We start from the raw sequence: 11,070 nt of genomic DNA, 5'->3' as shown, positions 1-11,070 counted from the left end.
CGCCGTTGGATCGTAACTGCATTTTAACACTGACCGCTAGGGGCGTGTACGTTGATTTACGAGTCCAAATATGTAAATCAGCTAGATACGCGAAGTCACGAACGTACGCCCGGCCAACGCAGTACATTTACGCCGTTTACGTTAGGCTTTTTCCCGGCGTTTAGTTACCCCTGCTATATGGTGACGTAAGTGCTGCGTACCAATGTTAAGTATGGCCGTCGTTCCCGCAACAAAATTTTGAAAAATTTGCGTTGTTTGCGTAACTCGTCCGTGAATGAGGCTGGGCGTAATTTACGTCCACGTCAAAACCAATACATCCTTGCGGCGCATTAGGAGCAATGCACACTGGGAGATTTCCACGGATGGCGCATGCGCCGTTCGTGAAAAACATCAATCACGTCGGGTCACAGAAGATTAACATAAAACATGCCCCCTGTCCCACATTTGAATTAGGCGGGCTTATGCCGCCCGATTTACGCTACGCTGCCGCAATTTACAGAGCAAGTGCTTTGAGAATACAGCACTTGCCCGTCTAAGTTGCGGAGGCGTAGGCGTAACGTAACGTAAATAGATGCGTGCACCTACAAGAATCTGGCCCTGTGTGTTTAAACTAAGCACACCTTCCTGTCTGCATGTAAATGCTACATGAATCATCTGCCATTAGTAAAGATTAAGGATGAGCCGAACACCCCCCAGTTCGGTTCGCACCAGAACTTGCGAACAGGCAAAAAATTAACATTGTTAAAGTCTATGGGACACGAACATGAAAAACCAAAAGTGCTAATTTTAAAGGCTTATATGCAAGTTATTGCCATAAAAAACTATTTGGGGACCCGGGTCCTGTACCAGGGGACATGTATCAATGCAAAAAAAAGTTTTGGGAGCAGTGATTTTCATAATCCTTAAAGTGAAACAATAAAAGTGAAATATTTCTTTAAATTTCATGTCTGGGGGGTGTCTATAGTATGCCTGTAAAGTAGCGTATTTAAAACAGTCCCGCAACAAAATGACATTTCTAAAGGAAAAAAATCATGCAGGTGTAATGAATTATCGGGTCTCGGCAATACAGATAAAACTCATTAAAAAAACGGCATGGGTTCCCCCCAGTCCATTACAGGCCCTTTGGGTCTGATATGAATATTAGGCGGATCCCCAAACCAAAATGTAAAAAAAATTTGCTTGGGGGTCCCCCCAAAATCCGTATTAGACCCTTCAGGTGTGGTATGGATATTAAGGGGAACCCTGTGCCAATTTTTTTTTTAATGGTGTAGGGGTCCCCCTCAAAATCCATACTAGACCCTTCATTGTCCCCTTAGGAATGGATGTTCTTACTGGCCAGTATGAGCTGATATGCTCTTTTAATTGACTGCAACAGCTGTCTGTGAAGACCACTGTTTAAAACTGCGGACCTCATGCAGATAATAGAAATGTGCAAAAGTTGAATGCATATTTCTTAATTCAAGGCAAGGAGAAAAGTAGGCTTATCATTTTATGATTAGGAAGGAAGCATCTGAAGATACATGGCAAATAACGTCCCCCACCTTTAGGATTGTTTTCCAAATTATTAAACTAACGTTTGTGGGTTTAACTGTAATGAACATATGTTTAACCTTGTTTGAAAGGGTTATTTTTGTTTAGGGCTTATTTTTGGCTTGATATGTACAGTATGTAAAAAAATATAGATTCTGTATGGTCACAGCTTGTCACGAACGAATGCTGTTTTTAAAAAAAATGGCAAGAGCTCTCTACTGTCTGAGTAGGTTCACACTACAGTATGAAGCGGCTCACAGCAGGGTTCCGGTGCATGCCTGCTCACCGATTCAGGTCAGATTTCAGTCAGAATTTTTGGCTGAATTCAAGCCTAACATGGACCAGAAGACGCACAGGACTGTGCAATTCACTCCAGAGCCGATCCGGAGATGTTTGAAATGGCTCTATAGAGAGCCGGTCACAATCTCCTTAAATGCAAATTGGATGCTGGGAAATCTGCTTCCAATTCGCAATAATGTGAACCCAGCCTCAGACTTCAGGTGTAAATTCACTTTCCAAGAAATCCTTGTGATTGAGAAGTTATTGCTCTGAATACATTAATAATGACAATAATCAAAAAGTTCATTTTAAAATTGTGTGTTTTAGCCTCGGACAGGGTGATGACCAGGCTTGGTAACTTTTGGATGATTAAATGTACAGTAAATTAGACACAAATTTTGGAAAAATTGCTTTTTTTTTTTTTTTAATGTTTAAGCCATTTTTTGTCATGGGTATGGTAAAGTATATTGAATGAAAACATTTTACTGCCTTAAAAATATATTCAGACATCACCATGAAAGGACATTAATAAAATGTCTATGCTGTATATAAAACACAATGGGGGAGATTTACTAAAACTGGTGCACACAGAATTCGGAGAAGCTGAATGGTTGCTAAGCAAAACTGCACCAGATTCTGTGTGCTCCAGTTTTAGTACATTTCCCCCAATATTGCCGTTGTCATTAATATGTAAATAAATGTCAAAATATCTCCTTTTTAAAAATTTTTAGACCTCTTCATAGTATACATAAAACAAAAACAGCGCTAATGTCTCCCCACCCCTGACCCTAGGCAGCAGCTGGCGTGTGAATCACAAGGAAATATAAACAAAGAAAAAGCCGCGCCCCAACACACAGTCTATTAGTGTACACAATCTGTGAGAGTGTAGTAAGTCCGTATTAGATGGAATGATGCTTGTATAATGATAAAAAGGTCCGGATCAGTCCTGACTATGATGGCTCCTCCAGCAACCCAGTGATGTTATATACAAAGTGACCATCCCCCCGGAAAAGACAAGGAAAGCCGCTTACCAGAAGGCAAGCAGTTAGGGCGGATGGCTATAACCCAGCCTAGGCCTTTAATCCTTGAAGTTTGCACCAGGAAGCCCTCCGTCCTCTGAGTATGTTGTTCTCAGCCCCACCGTATTAAATGTAAACAAAAAAGAGAGCGCACATAGCGTGATACTGGGACAAAATCCTAGCAATAGTGCCTAAGGTCCACACCACCTAGTGACAACTTCGCATAAGTGACCCTCCACCAATTACAGAGGCCCCTTACCAGAAGGCAAACGGTTAGGGCGAATGGCTATGACCCAGCCCAGGCCTTTCTCCTTTAGTAGGGGGTCCTTCTTCTCCTCTGCGTGATGTCCTGGAAATGGTTAATACATGCAGTCCACACCACCCAGTGAACCTAATAGTGAAGTGACCCTCCACCAACCAGAGAGGCCGCTTACCAGAAAAAGACCGTTTCAGGCAGATGGCTTTAACCCAGCCTAGGTCTTTAGCTCCTTGCGGTGGGAAGTCCTCCGTCCCCTAAGCATAAGGTTTTCAACTCCCCGGTTTGAGATGTTAAATGAAGAGAAAAGCGCACATAGCGTAACTCTGAGACAGTACTTTTAATTTAAAAAAGGTAAAAGGTACTCACAATATGAGCGGATAAAACAAGTGTACAAAGTAATTGCCGGCCGGCATAACAGGAGCCCTACTCCTTGGCGTGGTGACGTCACTGCGTGATCCTCCCAGACGCGTTTCGTCGCTATTGGACGTTGTCAAATGGGGGTAGGGCCATGCAGTAATTCACCTTCTATAAATAGACCAGCCGCCTATTATCACAATAGGCGGCTGGTATTGAGTCCAGGTACGCCATCTTTGATGTGGTAAACCCTGCCCTTAATTGAACAGTAAAAAACCCTTAGGAGGGACATTAATCTTGGGTCCTAATCGTGACCTGGATATTACCCGCCTCCATAACGGGACTTCAAACTTCTTAATACCTTCTTAAAAACTTCTTAAATAGTATGTTAGTATATTTGATACTACAAACAATTCGTTAAATATATAACAAGTGACGAAATGCAAAAAACATATCAGTTACAAAGATTTTTATTAAGCAGGGTCATTTATCCAGTGACAAAAGATTCAGGATTTAGCATTGTGCAATGAGAGGAGTGTGGTTTATTTTGCAGAGAAGTAAATGAGTAGATCAGATTATAGACACAAACATGACGTCTTCATTTATCACAGCAGATATGTCCTTGGCTGTGGCAAGGATCACAAGGATCAGGACAACAGGGGACAACACAAGGGTTGCATGGATTGCATGGATCTGCCAAGAAAAAAAAACTTCATTAGTCATATATTACATCCTAACCCCTTCATGATCAGAGGCCACTGAAGCCTTAATGCTCAGAATGAGTTTAGCAGCATTAGTATGCGTTGATTCTCATAACTCTAATTTGCCTACCTAAATCATTTTTATTTATTTTTTTGTTTAAAAACCTATTAAATGACCTGTTTTAATACATACTTTGCTCTGAATTTATGATAAAATGACAAATTGACAACCATAAACAAATATGTTGAAAAGAATAGCAGTTTTTAATCAAATGGTTTATATGTATATTTGTTGTTCTTTTTTTACAAATTGTAATGCTATCTAACACTTTTTCTTGACTGCCCAGTGAGAAAGAGAAAGAAAGTGAGAGAGAAGCACAGTACCTTTTGCAGGATGAGGAAGTGACCACCATGATTGGCTGTCATTATGAGCACATGATGGAAAACCCTTACTAATTGGTTGATGATCATTTTAAGCCTTGTTTACATTTGCATTTGGCAGGTGGTAAAAATCTGTGACTTAGGTGCTCTTAATCCACCTTAAGCTGTTAAGGCAGGAGATTACATGCCAAAGCCTTAATGCTTTACACCAGCAAGAATTATATACCTAAAAATGAGCTGTGCCACTACCGTGCAATGCACACAGCTGGTGTGACAAAACATCTCCTAGCTATCCACCACAATCTGCTCTTCGAGAGCCAAACTGTGTGCAAACAGGCACTTAGTCTGAGACCTGTGGCTGTGATAAGTCCCCGAATTAGTAGGGGGTCAGAGATGTGAACTCCTAGTTCACAGCTGCAATATGGATTAACGTGATCATTTTCATGGTAAGGATAGCTGAGGATCTTTGTCTACAGACTGTAAATGAAGAGTGCATAAGCAACATATATGTGATTAGTAAATGCATATTATTTACAGAGGTTTGCAAAACAATTGATTTTACAGTCCTCTTGGCAAGGAGTACCAACCATTTTGGTAATCAGTTTGCAATTACGTTTTACTCCATGTTGCATCAATGTGCCAGAGCTACGGTAATATAAAACTCCACTATTTTTACCAACTGTGTTTCGACCGGTAGGAAAAGGTTGAAGTATTGCTACATACATGTGGAGAATTTGTAAGACTTTCCATTTTAACCTACAGGTGGAATGTCGAGCATTTAATGCAGGTGTTAGAAGGGTAACATAAGTTTTTTAAGCACAAATAAGGGGAAAAATGTATAGTTTTTCCATTTGGTGTTCTGTTGGACAAAAACAACTAATATAATCAGCAATGTTTCTGCCTACAAATGGAATGGGGAGCAGTTCATGTAGGTGTTAGATACGTTTTTAAGCACAAATAAGGGGACAAATTTATAGTTTTCACATTTGGTGTTCTGTTGGACAAAAACAACTGATATAATCAGCAATGCTTAATTCTGTGCAGATTTTTCCCATTAGCAAGTAAAATCATAAAAACATTTATAAGCCACCTGTAAAAAAAAAAAATGTGCAATGTCCGTGATCTGTAAAGAATCACTTTTCTCAGTGATGGGAGGATTGGATTATTGTATTATTTTAAGTATACACTCATCCATTATCCTAAATGCTCAAAACAATAATCTATTGCTCATCTTACCTTGTTGGTGAACATGGTGATCATGGTGAGGATGGGGAGGCTTACATGCTGAAGAAATAGAAACATATATTAAAGAAGAATACCAGACAACTGATAAAATGAATCAAATAATATTTAATGCTATCAGCCAAATATCGAACACACAGTTAAATCTGCATAATTTATGTTTTCCCTGGATTTAATAATTTATTGCAACTGGAGTTCATCATGTTTCTCTCAGTGGTATTACAACCACCATGACAGGATTGTCTTGTGCGAATAACTTTTTTGCTCTTTAGGAACAGGAAGGAGATCAGAAAACCTGGCCTTAATTTCCCAGGGTTGAGGTGTATAGTAGACCTCAGTCAGATATTCTGCTCATCGGGTCATATTTTTATTTCATATCAGACCTCTGCAATCTAATTCTTCTTCCAATTCATTTTTACATATTATGATATTGTAAGGCATGTAACCGAACGTCCAAAATATAATCTAAGGCTGTTTTTTCCTGGAGATGAAACATTTTGCTTAAAACTTAACACCAGATTTACTTTAACTTTAAATAGCTTGTTTGGGCCAACAGACGGAAGTTCCCAGTACTGCTGCAGGAACACAACGCTGTATACTGTATGCTGCTGATGCAAAATACAGTTTATACAGCACTGACTGCAGCCACATCAATTAATAATGGAAATAGTTTGTTTGGGCAAGCTAATTTGTGTATTTAAAATAAAAGTAAACCTACATTCAAGTTTTAAAAAGAATACGAGTCCAGATACAATTAAATTACAGTTATTGATACGATAACTTATAACTGACACACATGTCTACCCAAACATCTTTAGCAGGAAATTATAAGAAATAAATATATTTAAAAGTGGAAGGAGTCCATACAACATTTCTACATTGATTAATGTATAGTATAAAAATGATGTAGTTTTTAAACACAACACTTACGGTCTTGGCATGGATCCTTGCAGACTACTACGTTTTGGCAAGGGTTGCATGGATCTTGGCATTGGATCTTCTGGACACCACATTTTCCTTTGATTCCAGACATATCTGCTATTACGTTTTTTCCTTCTTGGAAAATTCAGAGGAGATTTTTCGGTTGTTTGAATAATGTATGATGGCACCTTTTTATATATACTGTAAGTGGAGGTGGAATTAGAACATGTTGTTCCACTGGCTGGTCATAACAGATTTACAAGGTGTTTCAACACTATCTTAAATCTTTGATCTTTATTCAGCACTTTGCTAATTATTTACCTACACTCTATGATTTTAACTTTTTAATTGTTTTTAAATTCCTTTTTATTTATTTTTATATACTGATGCACAGTTTTAATATGGATTAGGTGTTAGAGTGCAGATTGAATTGTAGTATTAGTCATTTTTATATTGCAGCATGTTGCTCATATTAAGACATGTGCGATATTACTCAAAAGATAAACATGTTTGCATATGGCGTATTGATTATTCAGAAGTACATCATTAGTTGTCATTTTTTTACTCCATTCACATTTACTATTTAGTGCATATTCAGTTTGACACATCAAGGCACAGTCTAACAATCCACATTTTCAGAAGCAGGCCAGCCATGGCAATGTTTGTATCTCATCTTTATGACAAATGTAATCTAACAACTTGGCTGGAATATATTGGGCTTAAATATGCATTCACAATTGAGTTAGAAAAGTGATTTCTCAGCAGAAAGGCCTGGGAGTGGATGTATCTAAGCCACAGGTCCTGTGATGTTGCGTCACCTCACTTCTCTTTCTTTCCATGCCATTCCTAGCAGACTGCGCTGTCAGCCGAACAACTGTTGGGGCTAGAGAGGGGAACACATATCAGACTGATACTTCACTTTATTTGGAATGCCTTTGGAGCCAGGGCATGTAATAGCTAAAAAGATGTCACATGACATGTGACAAGCTGCGGGTGTAGCTTCGCCTCAACATGGTCCGTGCTGTGGGAATGAGATTCATGATCACATGACCTAGTAAGTAAGCCCTGTATAGAAATACACTTGGCATAGTATACATATAGTATAGTAATATCCTTAAAGGGGTTATTCATGCATTTGTGCTGCAGCTTCCCCCCAGAGTCCCCCTTTTTCTTACCTGAGCCAATCATTCCAGCGACGGGGACGAGCACAGCAGTTCCAGCTGCTGTCTTGGGTCCTCATTGGATAGATTGTCTCCCGCTGATGTCAATCAAATTCAGTGACATGGGAGTCGGGAGCAGGGCCAAGTCCTGCTGTCTGTGTCAATAGATGCAGCAGCAGGACTCAGAAGCACACCCGCACAAGTGCCCCCTTTGGAAAGCAGCTCTCGAAGGGGGCACTGGAGAAGAGGAGGAGAGAGGAGAATCACAGGGGGACCCCAGAAGAGGAGGATCGGGGCCACTCTGTGCAAAATCCATGCGCAGAGCAGGTAAGTATAACGTGTTTGTTATTTAAAAAAAACAAACAAATAAACCTTTACAATCACTTTAATATATAGTGGTAGAATGTAATACACGTAACACTTAGGCCCCTTTCACATTGAGGAGTTTTTCAGGCGGTACAGCGCTAAAAATAGCGCTGCTATACCGCCTGAAAAACTCTTGCCCAGCTACCTCAATGTAAAAGCCAGAGGGCTTTCACACTGAGGCGATGCGCTGGCGGGAGACAAACAAATCTCCTGTCAGCAGCATCTTTGGAGCGGTGAGAGGAGCAGCGTGTATACCGCTCCTTCACTGCTCCTTCCCATTGAAAACAATGGGAAACCACGGCAATACCGCCCGCAATGCGCCTCTATAGAGGCGCATTGCGGGCGGTATTAACCCTTTATCGGCCGCTAGCGGGGGTAAATACCGCACTGCTAGCGGCAGATTCCCGTGGCAATGCCGACGGTATAGCGCCGCTATTTTTAGCAGCGATATACCGCCACCGAGGCTATAGGTCCAATGTGAAAGGGGCCTTACTGAGATGAATAGGAGCATGCACACTGTAGTGGCAACTATCTGCAGGCTCTATGTTGCCATCAGGAAGGGGGAAGCACTAAGAATGGCAGGATCACCAGGTACTTTCCATTAAAAGAAATATTTATATAAAAAATGCTAGCACACACAGTATCCCACAAAAGTGACTACACCCCTCACATTTTTGTAAATATTTTATTATATCTTTTAATGTAACAACACTGAAGAAATTACACTTTGCTACAATGTAAAGTAGTGCGTGTACAGCTTGTATAACAGTGTAAAGTTTCTGTCTCCTCAAAATAACTCAACACACAGCCATTTATGTCTAAACCGCTGACAATAAAAATGAGTACACCCATAAGTGAAAATGTCCAAATTGTGCCCGATTTTCCCTCCCTGGTGTCATGTGACTCGTTAGTGTTACAAGGTCTCATGTTTGAATGGGGAGAAGGTGTGTTAAATTTGGTGTTATCGCTCCCACTCTTTCATACTGGTCACTGGAAGTTCAACATGGCATCTCGAGGGAAAGCACTCTATGAGGATCTAAAAAAAAAGAATTGTTGCTCTACATAAAGATGGCCTAGGCTATAAGAAGATTGCCAAGACCTTGAAACTGAGCTGCAGCACGGTGACCAGGACCATACAGAGGTTTAACAGGACAGGTTAAACTCAGAACAGGCCTCGTCATGATAGACCAAAGAGGTTGAGTGCACGTGTTGTGTATCATAGCCAGAGGTTGGGAAATAAAAGTATGAGTGATGCCAGCATTGTTGCAAAGGTTGAAGGGGTGGGGGGTCAGCCTGTCAGTGCTCAAACCATACGCCACACACTGCATTAAATTGGTCTGCATGGCTGTCATACCAGAAGGCAGCCTCTTCTTTTTTTTTTTTTTTTTAAGTGTATTTTGTGCATGTACTCGAGAGAGGAGCCAGACTGCAGGAGTTGGGAGTAGGCAGGCCTCCCCCAGAGGCAATCTGCCACCTTTTTCCATGCCCCAGGTGGCAATGGCGGGTGTGTGAGGGGGTCCTCCCACATAGCCAGCCCTACCTGCTCCGCTTTGAAGCCCAACGGGGCAGAGGGACTCCCTATAAGGGAGTGAGAGGATTTGCCCGCTCAACCAGCCCCGTTAGTCCTTCGCCTCTCTTTTTAGAGACCGCGTGGTCAAAGTGCGTGCATGTTAACCCAATTTTGAGTGCGTGTAAGTGTGGTGGTTTTTGTGGGAGGGGGTGGGCGTACTAAGCGCAGGTTTACCTCGCATAGCACACCCACCGGGAGCCGGGCTGAGACCACCAAACTCAATTCACATGTAGCCGAGACGGGGATCCGAACCCCTAGCTGCAGAGGTGAATGGCTTGTCAGCGCAGTGCCAATCGCGTTGAGCCACCGCAGCTCCTGGCAGCCTCTTCTAAAGATCATGCACATAGGCATGCGCACACGGGGTGTGCTGGGTGTGCCTGGGCACACCCTAATCACCTCCTGCTGTCTCTAGAGATCTGCGCTGAAATGTTGTGTAGCGGACTGCTCCTGTTGGGCAGGCGTTGCTTTAAATTTAGAGGGGGTCTGAGTGTTAGTTGAATGAATGAATGAATGAATGAATGAAAACTTATATAGCGCAGCACATGCGAATTTAATCGCCTCTGGGCGCCTGTTGTTCCTGTCTCCTTTGGTATCAAAAGAGATGAGTCTTGATCTTTCTCCTGAATGCTAAGTGATTCTCCTCCAACCGAATGCTGGTTGGTAAAGCGTTCCATAGTCTAGGCCCTTGGACCGCGAATCTCCTTTCTCCTTTGGACTTGTATCTGGCTTTGGGTATCTGGAGGAAATTTTGATTGGTGGAACGCAGAACGCGATTGGGATTATGAGCTTTTATTTTTTCGCATAGATAATGGGGAGCTTTCCCATAGATACATCTATGCGTTAGACAGAGTGCTTTAAAAGTGATTCTGTCTTTTACTGGTAACCAGTGAAGGGATCTCAGTGAAGGTGAGATTGATTCCCATGGTTTTTTGCCAGTCACAAGTCTAGCGGCCGTATTTTGAACGACTTGTAGACAAGCGATTTGGTACTTGGGGAGTCCGAGGTAAAGGGCATTTGCATAGTCCAATCTTGAGTTTACAATAGCTCCCACCACGACCGCTATGTCTTCCTTGGGAATAAAAGGAGTAAGTCTGCGTAGTAGGCGCAGCAGATGGTGAGATCCGCTGACTACTGACCCTATTTGTGCGTCCAATGTCATGTGAGAGTCAAAGATGACCCCGAGACTTTTGACTTTGGCGCTAGGGGTGATGATTTTGCCCAGAATGGGCAGGGGGGTCCAAGTTGTTGTAGGTTGATTTATACGCTTGGCGTGAAACAGGAGAAGTTC

The 11,070-nt window shown here is 41.8% G+C and overlaps 1 protein-coding gene across 1 annotated transcript; it reads right to left on the bottom strand.

The window, feature by feature from the left end:
* Positions 1-3,893: 3,893 nt before the first annotated feature.
* Positions 3,894-6,883, bottom strand: LOC120909000 (outer dense fiber protein 1-like). The gene is made up of 3 exons (XM_040320574.1): positions 6,696-6,883; positions 5,760-5,807; positions 3,894-4,134 (listed from the first exon to the last, which is right to left on the bottom strand). Exons 1-3 carry the CDS (start codon positions 6,796-6,798, stop codon positions 4,040-4,042), a joined length of 246 nt encoding a protein of 81 aa, XP_040176508.1. The 5' UTR covers positions 6,799-6,883; the 3' UTR covers positions 3,894-4,039.
* Between the last annotated feature and the right edge of the window lie 4,187 nt (positions 6,884-11,070).

The sequence above is a fragment of the Rana temporaria genome, chromosome 8 (assembly GCF_905171775.1).
Source record: "Rana temporaria chromosome 8, aRanTem1.1, whole genome shotgun sequence".
Lineage (NCBI taxonomy): Eukaryota > Metazoa > Chordata > Amphibia > Anura > Ranidae > Rana > Rana temporaria.
This window is presented reverse-complemented; position numbering and strand designations above follow the sequence as displayed.